The sequence below is a fragment of the Rhinoderma darwinii genome, chromosome 3 (genome assembly GCF_050947455.1).
Source record: "Rhinoderma darwinii isolate aRhiDar2 chromosome 3, aRhiDar2.hap1, whole genome shotgun sequence".
Classification (NCBI taxonomy): domain Eukaryota; kingdom Metazoa; phylum Chordata; class Amphibia; order Anura; family Rhinodermatidae; genus Rhinoderma; species Rhinoderma darwinii.
This window is the reverse complement of record NC_134689.1, coordinates 162,788,632-162,813,096: the sequence shown is the minus strand read 5'-3', so window position 1 is coordinate 162,813,096 and position 24,465 is coordinate 162,788,632. Positions and strand designations below refer to the sequence as shown.

Genomic DNA, 24,465 nt, shown 5'->3' with positions numbered 1-24,465 from the left:
TAGGTGCTTCTTCATTTCTGAGGTTTGTGTTGCAGTCGAGTAGAACACTAAGGCCACGTATGGGATATTTAAAAAAAAAGGCAGAATAAAGGTAATCAATATCTTTAAAAAGGCTTTACCTGCAATGAACAGGCCAACACCTACATCTATTATTGGTGTTAAAGATCCCCACTTAGGAAAAGTGGATGATGATTGAAACAAGGTAATTTCAGGAGAAAACATTTCACGCTGTTTAGACTGGAATTGTAAATTCTAAAAGGAAACCATAGATGGAGCTCTGACATTCTTCTTTAGGAACACTAATACTTGCTGACTGTAACTGAGATTATTTGGTTACTAAGAATTTTCCCACGGATAGTCCACACCTACTAGAAAATTGCTACCCTGATAAATGAAATATATGTCAGAGCCTGGGAATATTATGTTGAAGTGATGACTAGATAGTTTTTATATAATAATATTGAGCTATACTTATCGGGCAGACAAGGAAATCATTCATTCCATTCTGTGAGTAACAGGATAATGTTTTCGATGCAATTGTCATATTAATGACACCTTTTCATGACTAAGTACATGAATTTAACAACCTAGAAGTTGATGGCAGAGAAGAACCGGTATGGTCATCTAGTCTTCCCATTGTGTTGAAATTTTCCAGCTTACAATAGGGAAGCCAAGCTCAAAACACTCGGCCGAGCGTGCATATGTTCACAATAGGGAGAAGGGACAAAGGTGTTGCCAGACTACTCTGGCTGTGTCTTATCTCCTTATGAACAAAAGAATAGGGCATGTTTAAATACAACATGCCCACAGCCCAAGGCTTCATTGCCATTGGGGGAGATTCGGGATATCGGCATACATGTTAGATGGCCGGCCGACATACATCTAATGTATATAGTTTACCCAGGGACAATTCTAGCTTTTCTGCTGTCTGAGGCGAAAATTTAAATGCCACCCCCCAGATTTTGATTGACATCCCCCTAGCTGTTCTACCTCACTACCAGCCTCCTCCAACATTGCCTTGTACTCCCCTGATATGCGAGGTGCAGCGATGAAGCCAGTCAGAGTACTCATTGCTGCATGGTGTGTGCCCAAGTAGTACATGGCAATGGCGCATCTGACACACATGTGGCGTCTATTCGGATTCTAGTTGTTATTTTTCTCTTTTCTTCTCCATCCAGTCCAGACCTCTATGATGAATTCTCCCGGCCGCAGCCCATTTCTGCAGTTTGCTGCTCAGATGTCTTCAGCTTCTCACTTTTCAAACATTCCTGCACCTATAAATGAAGATAAAATTCTCATGCCACACTCTATGTCCCTAAATATAATAGCACCATAACCTGCACCTCTAATTATAAAAGCGCCATACACTGTGTACCTGATTATAGTAGCACTATACACTGTGTCCCACACACACACTGTGCCCCATGTAGATAGTGCCCCCCCATTGAGCCCTCTGTAGGTAGTTCCTCCCCATAGAGCCCCCTGTGTAGCGTCCATGGCCGCAGGCCGTTGGGTTTACTCACCTCCCGACGTCCACAGCCATGGATCCGTGAGCGCTGGTCCCCGTCTCCCTCCTAGGAGACGCCAGCGCTCACTTCCACTCCATTCGGCTGTGTCCCGTAGGGTGCGTGCGCACGCTCGCGCCCGGCCTTAAAGGGCCAGCGCGCGCAAATAGGAAGTCGTCATCATCATCAACTACCACGATTTCCTGGTCTATAAGAAGGCCCCAGACCTTCTAATCCTTGCCAGAGCGTTGTTAGTCTATCCCAGTCTGTCTTGCAAATTGTCCCTTAGTGTTTCCCGTTCCAGCTGTTACCCGTGCCCTGTTACCCGTTCCTGTTGTTCCAGTTCCTGTGCCCACGAGCGTTGGAGTCGTGTCTTCTGCCACGTCCAGTGTCTTCTGCCACGTCCAGTGTCTTCTGCCATGTCCAATATCTTCTGCCACATCCAGTGTCGTCTGCCACGTCCAGTGTCGTCTGCTTCATCGCATACTGCCCGCCACGTCTGGCGCCACCTGCCGCACCAGCCTCCATCTGTGCTGTAGCCACAGCCACCGTCCGGACTATTTTAGGTACCCAAGCATTACTGTCTGCCATTAACTTTCGCATAGACTGTGACCTGGTCAGCTGCCTCCCCGCTACGGCGGAGCGGCCTAGTGGGTCCACATACCCTGTGTCCGTGACACCCTATAGATTTTGCCCCCTTATAGGGCCCCCTGTAGACAGTGCCCCACATAGAGTCACCTGTAGACAGTGCCCCGCTTAGAGCCCCTAGTACACGGTGCCCCAGATAAAGCCCCCTGTAGACAGTGCCCCACATAAAGCCCCCTGTAGACAGTGTCCCACATATATAGTGACCTCTGTAGAGCTTCCTGTAGATACTGACCCCATAGAGCACCATGTAGATGGTGCCCCTATAGAGCTCCTGTAGATAGTGCCCCCATAGAGTCCCCTGTAGATAGAGCCCCCTGTAGATAGTGCCCCCATACAACCCCCTATAGATAGATCCCCCTGTAGATAGAAGCCCCTGTAGATAGTGCTCCACATAAAGCCCCCGTGTAGATAGTGCCCCACATATAGCCCCCACTGTAGATAATGGCACTTACATTTTTAAGAGGAAAAAAAACAAAACTTTGCATACTCACCTGATCCCTTTCCCGCTCTGTCCTCTTGCAATGCAGGCCTGCTCTCTTCTGAGCAGGTCTGCTGGGGCTGAATGACGCAAGTGCCGCAATGATGTCATCGTGCCGGTTGCATCGTTAAAAGGCACTGAATGGCAGGGCAAGTCATTCTGCAATGCCAATCAGCGCATTTCATTGATGTCATTGCGCCACTTGCATCATTGAAAGTCGCTGAATAGCAGGACACGGAACATACCCTGCTATTCAGCGCTTATGCAGCGCTTATGCATGTAATTGTATCTGCATCCTATAGACGCAGACACCCTTATAGTGCAGAAGGCGGTGGCGGGACCTGGTTTCAATGGCGCTGCCGGCCCCTCAGAATGGCAGCAGGCCGTCGCCTGAAGCGAGAAACTCATCTTGCCTCAAGGACAGTGCGGCCCTGAGTTTACCTTTACATACTGTTATCCGCATAATGCTAGATTCTAATCCTGCAAAAAAAGATAACTATGAAAAAAACAGAAGGATAGAGCTTGGGAGGGATGGTATGTAGCTCTTAATCGCCCATAGTGGACACAGCATCGGTGTTAAAGTTGGGAAACGAGGGCGAGAGGGATATTCATGGCTATTTTTTGGAGGCAATCACAAAGATAAGTACTAAAAAAATGGCTTTATCCTTCTCTTTGGGATCTAGTCCTGGATTTCCTGAAAAACGCATGCAGCAACAGTGACGCAACCACAGTGTCAATGCAGTATAATTGTATTTTGATAAGCTGGTACTATTTCAGTAGCTGCATTTTGCCTATGAGAAGAAGTGAGTGTTATTGGTTGTTTCTGTATGTCCCATTCATTTTAATGGAGAGTGACTGCGCATGTTTGGCTTCTTCTTTGCCAGGGACGGCCACCCCGGTTCCATGGATGAGTAAGGGTTTCAGTGGTTGGATCAATATAATCAAACTCTTATGACATATCTAGTCAAGTGACACTATTACACATATAAGCGGCAGTCTCTTTCCTGCTTCTCCTTATTGTGCCTGCAGCGGCTGAGTTTAACAGCACAACTGGGTTAAGGGACTGCTGTTCTCCCATAGGTAGGGGTCTCAGAGGTGGGACCCCCTAATTATGAGACATTTATGCCATATTCTTTTCTATACATTCCTCTACAGAAATAAGGAAAAGGAAGCCGGAAAAGGAAGCCTGAGTTCAAAGTTGAAAATGTCTGTAGGTAGAAGCCATATTGTAACGTCTATGGCCAAGGGGCGTCGTTCAGACTGACCCTCTGACGGTCCCGGCCATGGACATCTGTGTTCTCGGCGACATCTCCCTCCAGGGAGACGCTGGCACTCACTTCCGGGTTCTGGGACTGTTTCCCGCAGGGCCAGCGCGCCGGCGCGTGGACGACCTTAAAGGGCCAGTACGCGTCCAGCTGTCATTAATCAATAATTAGCCCAGAATGCCGCTGGACTATAGAAAGGGCTCTGTTGGCTCATTATTACATATCTGGTGGTGCTGCGATGTCATCCTCCGTTTTGGGTAGAGATACAACGAATGTTAACCAGCATAATCGGTTTTCCGGTTCCTTGGGGACCAGAAGTAGCACTGCTTTCTTTGAAATTAGAGGATATAGGCATTGAGAATAGTACGGTTATGGTACATGTGCTAACTGTAGCGAGAACAAGTATTGCTCAGAGATGGAAAAGCTCTTCTATTCCATCTAAGGTAGAAATCTTGCACAAGGTTCAGTATAATTGTATTATGGAACATTTAATTTCCACAAGACTACATAAGACACAGGAATTTGTTTACAAATCGTCTAAATGGCTTGCTTTTAATGGCTCACAGCTTCCTTTATAGAAAGACCTCATAAAAGTGTATTAGGGTCCTTATGTATATTCTAAATCCTAGAGCAGGGACTTTATGTTTGTCTGTATGTTTTTATGTTTTTTTTTTATTTATTTATTTTTTTCAATGGAAAGGTGTAAAATAGTAAAAATTAAACTTATGGAAGTTCAACTCTGGTTACATTATTAATTAACGACACTATGATTATCTTATTATGTACCCAGTATGTTTCTAATACATGTATGTGTATACTGACTATTAGATTAACTTTAAATCTTTATGCTTTTTGCGATCTCATAAATTTGTAAAAAAAAAAAAATTTCACTATTTCCGATGTTAATGTCTTCTTTATTTTTGTATAACTTTGAAAAACCTTTAATAAAAATTGTGTTAAAAAAGGCCTTCACGTTAGCCTCTATTCTTCATCACTCTGATGTATCTCTACAGTTTTCATTAGAGGTGGACGCTTCCTCTGTTGGTGCCAGTGCACTTTTGTTCCAGAGAGGTTCGAAAGGCAAGACTGTGGTATGTGGCTACTATTCTAAGCTGTTTTCTCCCGCAGAGCGCAACTACACAATTGGGGATAGGGAGTTACTGGCCATCAAGCTGGCCCTGCAGGAGTGGAGACACCTACTGGAAGGCGCAGCTTATCCTATCCAGGTCTTCACGGACCACAAGAACCTGACCTATCTACAGACGGCTCAACGGCTGAATCCCTGTCAAGCCAGGTGGTCGTTGTTCTTTGCTCAGTTCCGGTTCGAACTCCACTACCGACCTGCCGACAAGAATGTGAGGGCCGATGCCTTGTCTAGGTCATTTGATACAGAGGACAATGTGGAGTCCCCACAGAATATTATCGACCCTTCCTGCATCTTTTCTGTTAACCCTCTGCAAGTTAGAGACATTCCTCTGGGAAGGGCTTTTGTACGTCTGGCAGACAAGGGAAGAATCCTTCGCTGGGGTCACAGTTCCAAGCTGGCAGGTCATGTGGGTGCTCATAAGACCCGAGACCTAATTGCCCGTCAGTTCTGGTGGCCCACGCTACCCAAAAACGTCATGGACTTTGTCTCCTCCTGTACGACGTGCGCAGCAAACAAAGTTGCCCACTCCAGACAAGCCGATCTGCTCCAACCACTGCCTGTGCATGATGCCCCCTGGCAGCATGTTGCTATGGACTTTCTGCCTCTCTGCGGGATGCAGTGTGATCTGGGTGGTGGTGGATCGATTTTCTAAAATGGCTCATTTTGTTCCCCTGACTGGTCTGCCTTCTGCTGCTCGACTGACCGACCTCTTCGTTCAACACATCTTCCGTCTGCACGGCTTGCCTGTGCATATTGTCTCGGATCAAGAGGTCCAGTTCACCTCAAAGTTCTGGAGAGCACTCTGCGGCCTCCTCGGTGTAAAGTTAGACTTCTCCTCGGCTTATCATCCTCTGTCCAATGGACAAGTCGAAAGGGTTAACCAAATTATGGAGAACTATCTGCGACACTTTGTCTCCAGACGGCATGATGACTGGGTGCAGCTGCTCCCGTGGGCTGAGTTCTCCTATAATAACCATACTAGTGAGTCCACCACCTCCATTCCGTTCTTCATCGTCTACGGCCAACATCCACGTATACCTCTTCCTGTCTCTACTATGTCCCAGGTGCCTGCAGCTGGCTCTACTTTCAGGGACTTTCTGCAGATATGGCAACAGACACGATCGTCTATTCTGCTGGCGGTGGACCGCATGAAGAGAAAGGCAGACACTGTAAGACGAGAACCTCCCCAGTTTCTTCCAGGTACAAAGGTCTGGCTGTTTTCCAGGAATATTCAGCTGAGGGTGCCGTCTTGCAAGTTTGCTCCCAGGTGCCTCGGACCCTTCAAAATTCTGCTACAAATCAATCTTGTGTCGTACAGGCTTCGGCTGCCTCCTACCCTCAAGATCCCTTCGATGTCTACTTGCTGAAGCCCGTGGTCCTGAACAGCTACTCCAGGACTCCTAGTTCCGGAGTGGCTCCTGGCGGTTCGTCTGGGACTTTCGAAGTGAGGGAGATCCTGGCCAACAAGAAAGTGAGAGGAAGGACGTTTTATTTGGTGTATTGGAGGAGATTTGGTCCAGAGGAGAGGTCTTGGCAGCCAGAGAAGAACATCGATGCCCCTGTCCTCATGAAGAGATTTCTCTCCTGCTCTGGCTCCAAGAAGAGGGGACGTAAGAGGGGGGATACTGTAACGTCTATGACCGAGGGCCATCGTTCAGACTTACCCTCTGACGGTCCCGGCCATGGACATCTGTGTTCTCGGCGACATCTCCCTCCAGGGAGAGGCCGGCACGCACTTCCGGGTTCGGGGACTGTTTCCCGCAGGGCGCGCGCACGGCCTTAAAGGGCCAGAACGCGTCAAGCTGTCATTATTCAATAAGTAGCCGAGAATGCTGCTGGACTATAAAAAGGACTCTGCCCACTTGATTCTTGCCTGAGCGTAGTTGTATACCTAAAGTTTGTCTTGCAAATGGTCTCCCAGTGTTTTCCAGTTCCCAGTGTTACCCGTTCCTGCTGCCTGTACCCTGTATCCCGTGCTGTCGTATCTACTGAGCCATCTACAGTGAAAGTCAAGTTGTGTCTTCCGCTGCATCCATTGAGCAATCTACGGTGAAAGTCAAGTCGTGTCTCCGCTACTGTCTACATTGCCTCAGGTACCCTTTCTGGACTATAGAGATTGTTTTGTACCTAGTTGGCCAGCTAATATCCCGTTACGCAGTATGGACCAGTGGGTCCAGACCCCGTGCGTGACACATATCCTCCCCTGGTAATCTCATAAATTGAATCTATTTAGATGCATGGTATAGTAGTTTCTATTGAAAAACACACTGTCCTAAGAGTGGTTTGATGTAAGCTTAAAGGGTTATTACCATTTTATAAAGCCATGGAATATTGCTAGGATATGCCATAACTTTATGATCTGTCGGGCCCCGACCACTGAAACTCCCAACGATCCCGAGAATGAAGGGGTCGCAGTGCAAATTTAGTGCTGCGGCCCCAACTGAGATTTTCCCGCAAAGTGGCGCTCTCGGCCAGCTGCAGCTGTCTCCATTCACTTAAATAGGACTGTGTTTCATTTCCCAGCACAGCGGGTGGCCAGGGGACGTAGTGCTAAATCAGCACTGTGACCCCTTCCTTCCCAGGATCAGTGGGGGTCTCAGTGGTTGGACCTCCACTCAGCGTAAAGTGATGATATGTCTGAGCGATATGCCATTACCTTATATGATGGGCATAACCCTTTAATATGTAGCCCTGTTCAGAAAAATATAATATCTGTCCTTTAGAGCATCTTACGTTTACAATATAGTGCAATATCACATACTAAGAGCGGCCATCTTTTCAATATACAGAAGTCGCCAGACTCGGCCTCATTGTGCAGACAGGAACGTGGCTTTTTTTGGGCTAAAGCTGATGACGCAGCTGTGCTTAGCGTTGTAGTTCTTCTCCATGTTCTCTGCATGGGTGTTCTATGGGTGCATTCACACAACCGTTTTTTTAACGGCCCGTGAATAATGGCCTATTTTTTGCCGTTTTAACGGCCTGACGGCCCCCATAGAAGTCAATGAATCCATTTTTAATGGCTGTCAATACATGTAACAACCGTTAAAAATGGATCTGTGACATGAGGATTTGCAAGGGAACTACTAGTTTCCTTGCTGGCTATCTGTGGCGTGATGACACATACTCACCGATACGGCACTGTCTTCTTCTGGAGTGGTCGCTAGTCTCACGGGTTCTGCGAAGGGGAGGCGATGACGTCATTGCGCCGCCTTCGCAGATCCCGTGAGACTAGCAACCACACCAGAAGACAGCGCTGCATCGTGAGTGTCATCACGTCGCCTTTGCAGATCCCCTGAAGACGAGAGACCTTACCTGAAGACAGCGCTGTATCGGTGAGTATGTAGTCCATTCATGTTGGGCCGTGTGGCATCATATACATCGGGGCTGTGTGGCATCTACAGTGAGGCTGTGTGGCATCATATACAGAGGGTCTGTGTGGCATCATCTACAGGGGGCCTGTGTGGCATCATATACAGGGGGTTTGTAGCATCATATACAGGGGGTCTGTGTGGTATCATATACAGGGAGGTGTGTGCCATATACAGGGAGGTGTGTGGCATCCTATACAGGGAGGTGTATGGCATATACAGGGAGGTGTGTGGCATATACAGAGAGTTGTGGCATATACAGGGGGGCTGTGTGTCATCATATACAGGGAGGCTGTGTGGCATCATATACAGGGGGTCTGTGTGGCATCATATACAGGGAGGTGTGTGGCATCCTATACAGGGAGGTGTGTGGCATATACAGGGAGGTGTGTTGGATATACAGGGAGGTGTGGCATATACAGGGGGGCTGTGTGGCATCATATACTAGGGGGGCTGTGTGGCATCATATACAGGGGGGCTGTGGCATCATATACAGGGAGTTGTGTGGCATCATATACAGGGACGTGTGTGACATCATATACAGGAACATGTGTGACATCATATACAGGGAGGCTGTAAATAGTGTCTAGGTGAACATGTGACATTCTTTTGGGTGTTTTCAGGGGGTTGGGACAAAAAAAGCCTGACAAATGAAATTCATCCGTTTTTTTAACGCCCATGAAAAATGGATACAAAACGGATGTCAAACGGCCATTAAAAACCGACAGACGAACTGGAAATGGATGAAAATTTAGAGACACACTCATGCAAAACGGCCATGAAAAGCTGACAGTTGATCAGTTTTTAATGGATATTTTTTTTCACTGTCGTGTGAATATAGCCTAAGGCCTTATTCACACGACAGTGAAAAAAAATGGCCATTAAAAACGGATCAACTGTCAGTTTTTCATGGCTGTTTTGCATGAGTGTGTCTCTAAATTTTCATCTATTTGCATCTGTCTGTTTTTAATGGCCGTTTGACATCCGTTTTACATCCGTATTTCATCGCCGTTAAAAAACTAATGAATTTCATTTGTCAGACTTTTTTTGTCCCAACCCCCTGAAAACACCCAAGGATGGTCACATGTTCACCTAGACACTATTTGCGGCCCCCCTGTAGATAATGCCACACAGTCCCCCTGTAGATAATGCCACAAAGCCTCCCTGTAGATGATGCCACACAGCCTCCCTGTAGATGATGCCACACAGCCTCCCTGTAGATGATGCCACACAGTCTCCTGTAGATTATGCCACACAGCCTCCCTGTAGATGATGCCACACAGCCCTACACTCTCTCCGATGCAGCGCCGTCTTCAGGTGTGGTCTCTAGTCTTCACGGGTACTGCGAAGGCGGCGCGATTACACGCTCATCGATGCAGCGCCGTCTTCTTCAGGTGTAGTCTCTAGTCTTCACATGTGGTCTCTCATCTTCACGGGATCTGCGAAGGCGGCGTCGATTACATCATCGCGCCCCTTTCGTAGAACCCATGAAGACTAGAGTCCACACCTGAAGAAGACGGCGCTGCATCAGTGGGTGTGTATGGAATTCAGCGTCCTCGCGCACCCGACAGTCAGCAAGGGAACCAATAGTTCCATTGCCTCTTGAATCCCCATGTCACAGATCCGTTTTTAACGGTTGTTACATGTATTGACGGCCTTTAAAAATGGATCCATTCACTTCTATGGGGGCCATCTGGCCGTGAAAATGGCCAAAAATAGGACATGTCCTGTTTTTTGACAGGCAATATTCACGGGCCGTTAAAAAAACGGCCGTGTGAATACACCCATAGAACATCATTGTTCTAAAAACGTCCGTCCCACAGCCGTTTTTCACTGTCTTGTGAATGTAGCCTAAGGGAATTTGCAATCTGTGCCTTAAAACGGGGCGCATGGACTTTGAGCAGGGGATCCCTCGTGTCTCCTGGGTACTATCCAATAGCAACCACTGACGGCCAAGCAGATGGTATTTCTAAAGTGAGGTAACAGAATCAATAAACAGAAGCGTCGACGTAGAAATATGTGGTCAGGGCTGGCAAAGTTTATGCAAAATGATAATACAGAAACAGGGCAGGCAGCGAACCAAAGGCCCTTCTATGAGTTTGTGTTCTTGGGATGTTTTATGATCGTTCAGGGGTGGGGCTTAAACATATCTCACAAAAGGGGATACAAATGTTAGGCGGTATAATGCTTCCGCTATAACAAAAACGGCGGAAATTTCAGTACGTGTTAGAAAATAAGGTCATTCGTTGATACATTTTCCCAACTTGAGCTCTTTTGCTCCATGTAATCTAATAATAAAGCCATGTGCAGGAATGATGAATGGCGTGCGGCTTCTATTGTCTCTCCCCCCTCTTCTCCTTCCTCTCAACTTCCAGGCCTGTGGCTGAACGGTTCTTGCGAGATCCCATCCCAGGCTCTGATGTCTCTGGATTGCTGCTGCCAGTGGGCGGGAATTGCTTCAAAAGCCAGAGGGGAAGATTTTCCAGGGAAAGCTCAAGGCTGCAGCTGTTGCAGTCACACAGGATAGAGTTGCTCTCCCTATTACAAGCCTGTCTATTATTTACTGGAGGATTTATTTGATATATCTATATATCCGCCTGGTGGGACATCACGCATTACTGACCTCCTAGGCAAGTAAGTATCCCATTTATTCTCTGTGATGTTATTTAATAGCATACCATCCCCCAATAAACTCCATGTACAAGTGATACAGAGTACAATACTTGATTTAGTTGTAAATTAATATCAATCCGGTACAGTGTAGCATTCTACTAGTCTGGGGTAGTCTGTAATATGATCAATGGGGGTAAACTGGATTGTATTGCATTCTATTATTTGCACTAGTGTTTAGATACAAATGTATCTGTCATGTAAATAGCGCTGCATTATGATAACTCAAGCTTTACCTTTAGCACTATGGAAAAACACAATGATGAATTGACAAATTCAGCTCTGCTACATCGCTAGTTCAATGTAGATATATCTATTGATGGAATTCAATGAGGCTCAACTTCTGAAGCTATCTATCACTTTAAATAAGGTTATAGTTGTGATTGAAATGTCTTAGAGTCATGTGTTCTTGGGTGAAGTATTATTATTCTGCTACTTCATCAAACATCTCTATCTAAATGCCAGATTCTAATACGCAATAAATACATTTACTATCCTGTGTGAGGAATATTAATTGCCTGGATATGTGGCAGCGTTGTAATGTAAAGTAGACCAATAAAAGTGGAGGTAGAAATCATGTATATGAATTTATAGAGATTCATGCATTGGGTATAATATTAATATGACTGGAAGATTTGCTGAGTATATAATTATAATATATATAATTACTATTACTTCAAAATAACAAAATACTTGTTTCCGCACTCTTTGATGCTGACATTAAAAAATTTAGGGGTGTTTTTAAAAAAAATAATTAAATGAACAGTAAACCTAAAGTCCTTATGTACATTTGCTGCATAAGTGAGCAGCAATTTTCAGGCTGGGAGTGGGGGGGGGGGGGGGGTGACTTTAGTATTCCAAAGTGGGATTACCGATCTAGAAAAATATTTATAATGCCAGCATTTTTACAAGCTGCAAAGTTTAGGGATAGTGCAGTACTCTATAAGGAGACGGTCTTCCCTATAAAAAAAAAAATAGAAAGTTTTAACGCCGCAAAGTAGCCAGCAGGTGGCGCTCATTTGTAACCTCTAATAAACGCCATATTCTGGAAATCAGCAGCAGCAGCAGAAGCAGCGAGTCAGAGTAGATTGCAGCTGCTGCCGTCACACTCTGCCCACAGTGTTGCTGTCTGCCTGGCATATTGCATTGTCACTGCCTCACTGTTAATGATTCCTTTTCAGAGTCTGCTCTCGCATTGGATCGTTATCCTATACCCTTTCAGGCTCAGCAGGGCTTCACAGTTGGCACTTGGGTCCATCATTGGGTAGCATGTTGGAGAGCAGCTGTAAGGTGGTGAAGGAAGGACTTCTGGAGAAGAGGAGCGATGGCTTGCTGCAGCTCTGGAAAAAGAAGAGGTGCCTGCTGACCGAGGAAGGTCTTCTGCTCATCCCACCCAAACAGCTGGACCAGCAGCAGCAGCAGCCGCAGCAACCGGGCTCTCCTACTGAACCTGCCAGGATCAAAGAGCTGCATTTCTCGAACATGAAGACGGTGGACTGTGTGGAGAGAAAAGGCAAATATGTCTATTTCACGGTGGTCATGGCAGAGGGCCGGGAGATTGATTTTCGGTGTCCACAGGACGAGGGCTGGAATGCAGAGATCACATTGCAGATGGTGCAATATAAGAACAGACAAGCGATCCTGGCTGTCAAGTCCACCCGCCAAAAGCAGCAGCACCTGGTCCAGCAGCATGGCCACCGCATCAGGAGCACCTCCAACTCGGCATAACCCCGGCATTTCCATCTGATTCCAGGTAACACCCACAATAAGGGCCACGCGAGCCACATAGGGACAGCTTTTACCTCAGCTGGGCTTCTGTTACAATGTATTCACATATATGTGACACTAAAGACATCTCACATCCAGCTTTGTTGTATAAATAAGTATTCTCCAATAGACGAGTCTCTTATTTTTTGTTTAGGAATATTCTGTTGTCTGGAGCTAATGTTTATTTAATTTAACATTATTGATATAAAAGTTGTAGAAAATAGAATAGTTTTAGCTCTGCAGTCTGTAAAAACTTTTAAAAACATGCGCATAGGATCATATTGTTACATATATAGTATTATGTTTGGGCGTTTTAGTATTTAGAAGTAATACTTTACATTAATACAAATACTGTGCTATAGTCTGGATATGTTTTTTATTCCTAGTTCACATTTGTCATTTGTTTCTTGTATATTATTGCTTGGGATACATTTGCAGAGAAGTCATACGCTTAGAGGAAGGGTAATACGTTTTGTGCCTGGGTTTAACATTGTAGCATGTTCTGACATGTCCCTCAGATATATCAGAGAGGTCCCGTTGTTGGACCACCACCAATATTCAAAAAGAAGAGGCCTCAGAGATAACTGCACATACATGGCTATTTCTCTATTGAATTCAAAGGGCGTTATAGAAACCCACAAATTAAAGTAAGCCTAAGGTTACATTCAGACGAGCGTGTACGATTTGCGCACGTAAAAATGCAGCATTTTCCTACATTACATGCGTTTTCCCCACATTGCATGCATGTAACATGCGTTTTTCCTACATTGCATGCATGTAACGTGTTTTTCCTACATTGCTTGCATGTATCATGTGTTTTTCCTACATTGCTTGCATGTATCATGTGTTTTTCCTACATTGCATGCATGTAACGTGTTTTTCCTACATTGCATGCATGTAACATGTGTTTTTCCTACATTGCATGCATGTAACGTGTTTTTCCTACATTGCATGCATGTAACATGTGTTTTTCCTACATTGCATGCATGTAACATGTGTTTTTCCTACATTGCATGCATGTAACATGTGTTTTTCCTACATTGCATGCATGTAACATGCATTTTTCAACGCACAGCACACGGATAAGTATTACGCTCGTCTGAATGAGCCCTTAGTGATGATTAGAGGAAAGTATTTAGCTAAATGAGCAAGGTCTCTGTTCTACAAAGCTTAATAGTAGTTGTACTGAGCACTTTACACTACCCTCGTGCTATGTGTTGGCTGTATACTATATACTTGTGGCTGCTGCACCTGGATAGTGGTGCTGTTCTTTGTTCTGCTTAATGATACTCTTGTCCTGTCACAGTATACGCTACAATCATCTGGTTACACATCTGCACAGTACTAAGAATAACACTGCCACAGCAAGGGAGCCCATGCTTCATTTCACTGCTCCTCATACATTTCATGGGGAACCTTTGTATATGTTCTTTATGGGGGTTATATTGCTCATAGGCAAGACAATTCGTATCTTCACATATATAACCTAATATCCTCCAACATTAGGTAGAGGTGGAAAACATTACAAATGATAGGAGAATCCACATTTAGTACTATTCTGTATATATAGAAAGTGTGGATGTTACGTGAAACTATAAAATGTATACAAAAAGTCCTGGTAGTGTATGATATTCATAGATATGCCACACACAAAGCCCCTTATGCCCATTATCTATTGTATGTTTCCACATATTATTATTATTTCAGTTACTTATATAGCCCCAACATATTACACAGCGCTGTACAGAGGTCCTCTTTTGCTGTCCTCATTGGGGTTCTCAAACTAAATTCCCTATTGGTATGTTTTTTTGGGGTGTGGGAGGAAACCGGAGGAAACCCACGCAAACACAGGGAGAACATACAAACTCCACGCGGACCCCAGCGCTGCAAGGCAAGAGTGCTAACCACTGAGCCACAGCTGATATCGCCAGGGTAAGTTACGGTCACTGCAGGAGAAATCCAGTATTACATGGCACCCATTCAAGTGAATGGGCAACCATGTATTACATGGCCAGGGTGAGTCTACCCAAGCAGTAGCCTAACTTTACTAGTTGCTCTCGTTCAGGCTTATAGAAGGAGGTCTCATTCATATACCCTATAATGTCCATATGCCTTCATGGGAGGTATGGAAAGGGGTTGTCTTCTTGAGGGCTCTGTCTGTATCTGTGCCACTTTTAACTTCACGACTGACAGTTCCCAGTGCCACTATTTTACATGACCTGGAAAACCTTTTAATGGAGTTTAGAGTTTAATAGGGATATGAGAATAGATTTTAACTGGGTAGAAATTGCATATTGTAAGTTTGAGTTGAATTGGTTTTTAAGTAAGGACATTCATTTCTGTATATTTGTTAATATGAGGATTATGGCTAACACTTGAAAAGGGCAGTATACTAAAGCTGGCAAAAACCAAGAGCAAGGTAGCAAATGAATCTGGAAATTTGCAAATGGTGCCTAAATTTTTTAACTGTTTGTACTAAAGTCTATGAAAGTTCTTATTTCCAGGGCACCAACAAAGTTACATTGGCTTCTCTGTGGTCTAAGTCCAGTAGTTCCTGAAGTCTACAGAATTGTGTCCATCCCTGTAATAAGCACTATTTGGTTCTATTCTATTCTGTTTGATTGGATAAAGAATGACCCTTTAAGCGTTATGTTGGCTATTCAAAGTGTTGACTCTTAAATATTGGCATTCTGAGGGTCATGGGACATGATGTTCCACCTCAGTTATGGTTTGCAAGGTTAAAAATAATATTCCTCTAGTCTTACACATTCAGTATAAGCTTTTAATGTGCCTGCTTGTTTTATAAATGTTTCCCCTGGTGTGTATTCTCAGTGTTGCTACATGAATGCTTTGAAATGCAAAACAGAGGAGTGGCGGAATGATTCACTTGATACTTTCCTTATTTATCTTCTGTAATATCGGAAGTGGTAAACAAATACTGGATCGCCTGCTATTTTTAACTGCATTTGTGGTATTTGTTAAATATTAGCCTTTTCTTCATTTAATAACAAAGCTGCTGATGGTCATATAACAATGTAATGATGACATCATAGATGATTATGGTAGAACACACTATGTATTAGTGAAACCTCTCCAAAAGACCACCTCTTTGAGAAGACCACCCCTTATCCAAACCAGATTTCCTGTGACCGATTTTCAGTTCCACCATATACTATGCATACAGCCCATCTTCTTTGAGAAGACCACCCCCTTAGAAGACCACATTTTAAAGCAATTTTGGATGGTCATCTCAAAGAAGTTTCACTGTATTTCCTTTCATCTAAGTTTATGCTATGCTTTGTATAGTCTTTGGGTGCTAAAGATGTGAGCTAACACAGCGTCTATTATCATGTCCAGCTCCTGGCACATATGTCTTTATTTCCAAGCCTATTATTGTGTCATATCCAAGTTGGATACACCAAAATACCACGATGTTTCACTGTAGCAAACACCACTCCGTTCATCTAAAGGAGCCTAATGATGAAATCAGGGTCTTTCATAGAAGGAGGGTTGTGCCATAGCAAGGGATAGGTTTTGTTCACACGTAACGGAATTGCTGCAGTGATGATGTACATGTGCATGTATTGCATTGTGCGGGATGACGTACATTTATGTCATTTGACTTTTATGGGTTAATCTATGTGTTATCATAGAGAAAGGTCTCATATGAAGATATGCTGCATCCCACATATTGTTCTAGGTAGTGTAGAGAATTGTAACGAGAAAATTGCTTTTATAATTTAATAACTATTTCTTCAGGTAAATTATGCACATCTTTGAGAGATAATCCACTAGTATTAGCAAGTATTAAGGAACATCTCTGGTGAATACTTCAAACCAAATACATACCCGTAATTTTAATTTTAACCTCAGACTTCAGATCAAGGATCTAATTTCCTTATATACGAGTCTTCATTTAATTCTCCATTTTAAATATCAAATGCATATTTTTTCTCAATATTTTCTAACCTATTTGGAAGTATAAAAGAAATATGAATCTCTTATACTGTGGAAGGTTATTGGGATTCATACTATTAAGCAATTCCCAAATGTAGGCTAAAAAGGAGTTTGTTCTTTCCAGTATTCTCCTATGCGGATCTTCTCACTCTGTGCTTTGGCATTGTTAGGCTCTGTTCATACTTGTGTTAGTTATTTTCAAGTCAGGTTTTTGTTGCTTATTGATGGTTAGAATAGTTTAGCATGCTGTGCTATTTTATCCAGTAGAAAAATGATAACCTGACAGATCCAATATAAGTTAGTGGGAATAAAAACAGATAGTAATGGATCCGTTAAACAGATCATAACACCATTGTAAACAGAACCTTAGTGGTGTCTCCATATGTAAGCATTAACATATAACTGGTGAAGCATAGGACTTTCACATTATAACATTGCTATTGGCCCATAAGACCTAAGATTCCCTTTGCAACTTAAACGAACTTCAACTCTGCAATTGGGGATTGCAGAGGTTCATAGTTACATAGTTAGGGCATGACCACACATGGCGGAATTCCTCCGCAACTGTCCGCATCAATGCCGCACAGAATCTGCGTTGCAGATTCTGCAGCGGATCTGCACAAAATGTGCAGAAAATTGATGCGGACTGGCCGCTGCGGACTGCAGGAAAAGTGCTTCTCTTCTCCCTATTCAGTGCAGGATAGAGAGAAGGGACAGCACTTTCCCTAGTGAAAGTCAAAGAAATTCATACTTACCGCCCGTTGTCTTGGTGACGCGTCCCTCTTTCGGCATCCGGCCCGACCTCCCTGGATGACGCTCCAGTCCATGTGACCGCTGCAGCCTGTGCTTGGCCTGTGATTGGCTGCAGCCGTCACTTACACTGAAACGTCATCCTGGGAGGCCGGACTGGAGACAGACGCAAGGAGTTCTCGGTAAGTATGAACTTATATTTTTTTTTACAGATACATGTATATTGAGATCGGTAGTCACTGTCCCGGGTGCAGAAACAGTTACTGCCGATCGCGTAACTCTTTCAGCACCCTGGACAGTGACTATTTACAGACGTCTCCTAGCAACGCTCCCGTCATTACGGGAGCCCCATTGACTTCCTCAGTCTGGCTGTAGACCTAGAAATACATAGGTCCAGCCAGAATGAAGAAATGTCATGGTAGTAAAAACAATACGCTCCGCAGCACACATAAGATCTGCGGACTTCATTGCGGAATTTTGACTCTCCATTGAAGTCAATGGAGAAATTCCGCCATGAGTCCGCAACCAGTCCGCCACTGCTCCGCAACAGACAGAGCATGCTGCGGACACCAAATTCCGCTCCGCAGCCTATGCTCCGCAGCGGAATTGTACGCATCGTGTAAACGAACACTGCTAAATTAAAGTGAAAGTCAATGGAGAAACGGCTCCGCTGCGGATTAACGCTGCGGAGTGTCCGCAGCGGAATTTAAGTGAAATTCCGCCATGTGTGAACCCGCCCTTACATAGTTTGTACGGTTGAAAAAAGACACATGTCCATCAAGTTCAACCAAGGGATGGGAAAGGGGAAGTGGGATGGGAAAGGGGAAGTAAAAAATTTCTACACATAGCAGTTGATATTTTTTTGTTCTAGGAAATTATCTAAGCCTTTTTTAAAGCCATGTACTGTCCCTGCTGTGACCAGCTCCTGTGGTAGGCTATTCCATAGATTCACAGTTCTCACAGTAAAGAAGGCTCGTCGCCTCTGCAGGTTGAACCTTTTTTTCTCCAGACGGAGGGAGTGCCCCCTTGTTTTTTGAGGGGGTTTTACATGGAGATAGGACATATTATTCCAGTTTCTCAATAATGGAATGACGCTAGTCGAACCTATATCCATATATCCTATATATCCTATATACTTAATTGTTCTAGTATATAGATAGCATATAGATGCTATTTAGTGTGACATCATGATGTATGGTGGCATCATTAGTGTTTAGGTGGTGTGTGCTTCAAGATTATAATATAGATATATGGTCATCTTACGTTTGTGGAACATTGTTTTTGATTTAACACATTAAGGCTACATTCACACGAGCGTATCAGATTCACGCACGTGAAAAACCTGTGTGTCTTGCTCTATGCATCAGTTATTCACGCACTCGCAAAGCACATCTTTTTTTTTATTATTATGATGCAAATCCGTGTGCGCTGAATGGTTTTCACGTACCCATTAACTTCAATGGGCGCTTAGGTGCGTGATAACGCTCCAATATAGGACATGCTATTTTTCACGCAACGGACTCTCGCTGCGCGAATACTCCTGCATGTGTGAACGGCCCCATTGAAATCAATGGGGCCTGGTGCTGCACGTGATTTCCATGCACAACACACGGACGTTATTCACGTTCGTGTGAATGGGCCCTAACACACTCTGTTATGAGTTGGGATATTCCTTTAATCCTAAAGTCATAAGTAAATTTATTGTATCTTATTTACTTGTGAGTAGTACATTATTCAAATGAAATCTTGAAGCCGAATGAAATCTTGAAGCAGAATAATTCACATGACATGCACAAGCATGTAGTATCCATATAAAGGAAAGTTAGGGCCTGTTCACATCACCATTCGCTTTCCGTTCCGGGGTTCCGTCGGGTGAACCCTGCAATGGAAAGTGAAAGTGAAACCACAGCTTCCGTTTCAGTCACCATTGATCTCAATGGTGACGGAAACATCGCTAATGGTTTCCATTCGTCACCATTCTGGCAGGTTTCCGGTTTTCCGACGGAATCAATAGCGCAGTCGACTCCGCTATTGATTCCGTCAGAAAACCGGAAAACTGCCGGAATGGTGACGAACGGAAACCATTAGCGATATTTCCGTCACCATTGAGATCAATGGCGAATGAAACGGAAGCTGTGGTTTCACTTTCCGTTGCAGGGTTCACACGACGGAAACCTCAGACGGAACACCGGAACAGAAAGCGAACAGTGATGTGAACAGGCCCTTAGGCTTCGTTCACATCTGCGTGTGGGTTCCGTCAGACCTTTCCATCAGGGGAACCCATGAACGGAAACCAAACGGAAACTATAGCTTTCTGTTTGCATTACCATTGATTTCAATGGTAATGCTTCCGTTGCTGATAGTTTCCATGTGTCTCCATTCAGTAAGCTTTCTGCTGTTTTGGCAGAATCAGTAGTCGACTGCGCTATTGTTTCCGCCAAAAAAAGGGAAACCTTATGGAACGGAGACAAACGGAAACCATTTGCAACAGGAGCATTACCATTGAAATCAATGGTAATGCAAACGGAAAGCTATAGTTTCTGTTCATGGGTTCCCCTAACAGAAAGGTCTGACGGAACCCATGAACGGAACCCCGACGCAGATGTGAACGAAGCCTTACTCTGCTAAATATAATTAATTTAATACACTGATACTTAGTACTATGTTTCTTCTCGCCCAGGCATGTGAAATCTGCTAAAAATGCCTTATTTCTCTTTACTTCTATCTTGCAAGGCGATATTTTCTCAGACTTTGAAGGCTGAAAGTAGATTAACCCAATTTTTGTTTTACTGACTTCAGCAGTTTGTATTTTGGCCTTGGACATACTGAGGTCAAGTATAGATTGATGCATATGACTTGACCAGCAATGTCCCTGGAAGCTGACAAACATTTAATGATGATACTGTGTGAGTTATAAGTGCGAAACTCTCCAATAGCACAGTTATAACTGATATAGTATTTTTTTTTTCTTTTACTAAATTCTTTATCTTTTCTATTGTTCTTCATTTTATGACCCCTATATCTTTATATGGGTCAGAGCTGTTTTTCTGTTACAGAGCGCCCCTCCTACAGCCATAGGGTTAAAAGATAAAATTCAGGACACCACTAGGGGGGGCTTATGGATATTACAATATCTGCATATGTCACAATTTAACTGTGTATTTGCTGTTTTACAGGTTGAATTAAGGACGCACTTTACTGGGTACAAGAAGTCTTTTGCTCAACTCTACTAATATATTAAAACATTTGGATATGACTATGCTGGACTAAGAACACAATGCTGCAGATGAAGACATGCAGGAATGTCTGCAGTTATCTATGGACCATAGGATGTACACTGGGGATGGAAAAAACAGGGGACACAATGTACTTTTAATTACTGTATTCTATTTATTTCTTCCTTTCTTGCTATGTGCCAAACATTAGGCGATCAGCCCAGTGTAATGATGTCTAATCCGCTCCACATCTTGCTTGGCTTCTCCGATCTGAAAGTGTTAATGTATCAGCGCTTCACCTAAGCACAGGATAGGTTGTATTTCTTTGCTTTCCATACTATGGAGGACACAGACATTTTCTACTGAAATCCACACCTGATGTTAAACCAGATGAAATATTTATTTTTTCAGCTGAATAAACCTGAAAGACAGAAGAAGATGAAAATCAAACAATAGGATCTAATGGTTCTGTTTGGTCAGGCTTATAATTCCCATCTGATGTTTTCTATCTCTGTGTTGTCAGCTGGATTTGCAACTTTTAGCCGCTGTATATTTGTAGCCAGAACGCAGCTTCCATTAGCTCAAGTTGAGAGAACTTCACGGATGAGTGCTCCATGTATGTCTGTTACTCCCCGACCTGGGTAAATTTCACGTTGAAGAGAAGCATCCTCATAGTAAAAAAGGAGAGTCAAACCTGAATGTTGGTTCAGAGGTAGAGACAAAATTGACTTGTTGTACACCTGTTGTCATACATATGCTTATATTAGGCTGTTTCAATTAAAATGTATCATAATAACATGATCTAAATGATAAGGTTTAAAGATATCTACGGCAAAAAGGGACAAATATTATGTACTATAGCAGAGGTCCCCAACCTTTTGTAGGTCTCTAAACACTTTCTTTCAAAACCAACAGTTTGTGTCGAGCCACTCTGAGTATTAAAAGGTAAAAAGCATTTTAAAGATGTCCAAATTGATATTGATAACTGCTAGTAATATAGTTTGGACCTTAGTACCTAGTTTTAATAATGCTGTGACGTCTTTGGCTCCACTAGTGCACAATACTCTCTGAAGTTGCCAATAGCTGAGGAGCCGCATGCAGGGGTCCTAAGAGCCATATGTCGCTTCTAAGACGCTGGTTGGGGACCGTTATTTTATAGAAACTGCCCTGCCAATAGATACCATTATCATACACTTTTGTTATGACTATAAATGCCAATAAATACCCATATTATTTCAGTAAGTCATAGTAACATATTCTCTAGATCTACTACAGAACCGTAACAGTAAGCGCAAGCTTAACATCACTGCTTGAAAAGAAATATGAAATGATGCCGCTAATTTACAAGTTTGCAACAGGCACAGAAATACTGCTTGTTATTTTGTGAGTTATTTGGGAAAAGGGTTTTCACAATGGGGTAATACTGTTGTGATCGCCGTTATTTCTATAGCTGCCTCTAGTCCATTATAACTGTTACAGTCCCCTGTAGCCACATCTCATAGGATTTGTAAGGGCTTGTTGAAACTTGTGATAATATAGTGTACACTCTTTTAGTACATCAGATTGTTATGACTGATGCTTTCGGATCAGTCTTTACTGTGCAATTCATCTCGGTTCCGGTATTTCTTACATTGTCCTCTATGGAGGATAGAAGGCATAACTGGCAACAATGGGTATCATTGCCAAGCCATATGCTATTTTAGTCCAAGTGTTAAAGCAGTCTAAACTTCAATTGTTACTGTTTAATCTGCAAAGTTTCATTCTAGAAAAATTTGCCTTTTCAATTGTCACTTACTACATAGGTTTTCAGGTATGGACGTGCCTGTATCCATGACCAGTTTATAGCGATCCTGATCAGGTGTCAGTGATGTATATACCCTTGATGGATTTATTTGTACAGTATCAGTTTGTATTCATATTGTTGTACTTGCCTTTAGATAATGATTTCTCGTATGTTCCTCTCACAAGAGAAAGCCTGATATTAGATTGTTCTATGAGAGATCCTATTTGGGGAAACCTTTTGGTAATAATTTATATGCATCAAATCACATAAATAATATTTCTTTGTTTAAAATGAAGTGTAAATGTAAAAAATTTTTCCCTTTGTATTTGCTGCTTTAAATCTTTGGGATTTGTATAATGCCCTTGTATATAGGGGTTCATTCTTTAAGTGGGGGTTCATTCTTCTTTTTTATTATTTTTTTTAAGATGGCACACATTAAGAAGTACAATGCAAAATACAACTCAGCTGGCTATGGTTGACCATCTATATGGAAACTAAAAATCCCAGTATACTTGTCAATTTATAGACAGTAGGACCTGCGAAGACTTGCAGTTTGACAATATCTAAAGAAATACAGATTCCTCTTTTTTCAGAAGTGTTCATAACTATAAAACACCAGAACCGTAAGTCTATAAAAGTGCCAAGCAACAGTGGAACATTGAGCTATTTAGAATGTCTCAATGGGCAAAGGGCAGAATTTGTGGGCAGCACATATTTTCCAGTGACATGTCCTGTGCTGGCTCAGTGCAGTGTTTTGAAGAATGTGTTCATACAGTTGTTCAGTACTGATGTCACCAGATCAGTACGTGAACAGCATTAAAGCATGAATTTAGCTTCCTCTCTTAGGTCTTCTGGGGCTCTGTCAAGTGTCATGGATGTCAGTTCACTCGTTGATGTATTGATGATAGCTGCAAGCCAAAAAAGTGCCCTCCAAAAATGTCTGGATGGGAATGTGATCCACCTACAGCATTTTATGGTAGACCCACGCATTAAGAAATAGATGCGCAGATATGCAGAGGGGTAGATATGAAACTCACAGGTAGCATAAATAGGGCTTGTGTCTTTTACAGCCCTCTGCAATACATCATGTCTTATGTATAGAAACCTTAACATAATTACAAGTGGAATAAGAGATAAATCATCAAACATAATATGATAAATATATTCTGAAGTTCAAATTATATTACAATGACATTTTAGCTGCCCTTGCTGAAAGGTACTATCTAATAAATGCATGTGAATGTGTTTTTATGATGATGCCCTTGTACAATCATGGATTCTGGCTGTGTGAGTTCCTGTGCTGTTCTGTTTCTTTTTATTCATATTATGCAAATTAGGAGGATATGCAAATGAGAGAATCTTAAAGCTGCAATCATCTGCCAAATGTTTTATCATGTCACCTACTGTGAAAAAGAAACAATGCTGTTGCCACTTTGTGTGTGTAAATAGTATTCATGATATCTGAAAGATGTGATTTATTTTTTAAAGACATTCCATTTCAAATAAACTACCAATGGAAATTACCTTTTATTTCGACTAACAGACGATTATTTAAAAATGTTAATGCAGAGAATATGCAAAGAATTCTAGCATGTTGACTCAGTAAAATCATATACATTTTACTATAGCAATTTAGATCACATTTCCAACATGTTCTAGACATGGTATATATATATATATATATATATATATATATTTACACACTACCGTTCAAAGGTTGGGTCACCCAGACAATTTTGTGTTTTCCATGAAAACTCACACTTATATTTATCAAATGAGTTGCAAAATGACTAGAAAATATAGTCAAGACATTGACAAGGTTAGAAATAATGATTTTTATTTGAAATAATAATTTTCTCCTTCAATCTTTGCTTTCGTCAAAGAATGCTCCATTTGCAGCAATTACAGCATT

The 24,465-nt window shown here is 42.8% G+C and overlaps 1 protein-coding gene across 2 annotated transcripts; it reads left to right on the top strand.

The window, feature by feature from the left end:
* The first annotated feature begins 10,841 nt into the window (after positions 1 to 10,841).
* Positions 10,842 to 24,064, top strand: PHLDA1 (pleckstrin homology like domain family A member 1). 2 transcript variants are annotated; one of them, XM_075856985.1, is made up of 3 exons: positions 10,842 to 11,045; positions 12,263 to 12,834; positions 20,732 to 24,064. In XM_075856985.1, the coding sequence occupies exon 2, from the start codon at positions 12,351 to 12,353 to the stop codon at positions 12,807 to 12,809; it is 459 nt and encodes a 152-aa protein (XP_075713100.1). In that variant the 5' UTR covers positions 10,842 to 11,045; positions 12,263 to 12,350; the 3' UTR covers positions 12,810 to 12,834; positions 20,732 to 24,064. The 2 variants fall into 2 exon arrangements, with proteins under 2 accessions (XP_075713100.1, XP_075713099.1); XM_075856984.1 differs by lacking the exon at positions 10,842 to 11,045 and having other exon boundaries at positions 12,155 to 12,834.
* The last annotated feature ends 401 nt before the right edge of the window (positions 24,065 to 24,465 follow it).

Excerpts from the sequence above, each read along its gene's own strand:
- PHLDA1 (XM_075856985.1), top strand. The coding sequence starts at position 12,351 with ATGTTGGAGAGCAGCTGTAAGGTGGTGAAGGAAGGACTTCTGGAGAAG.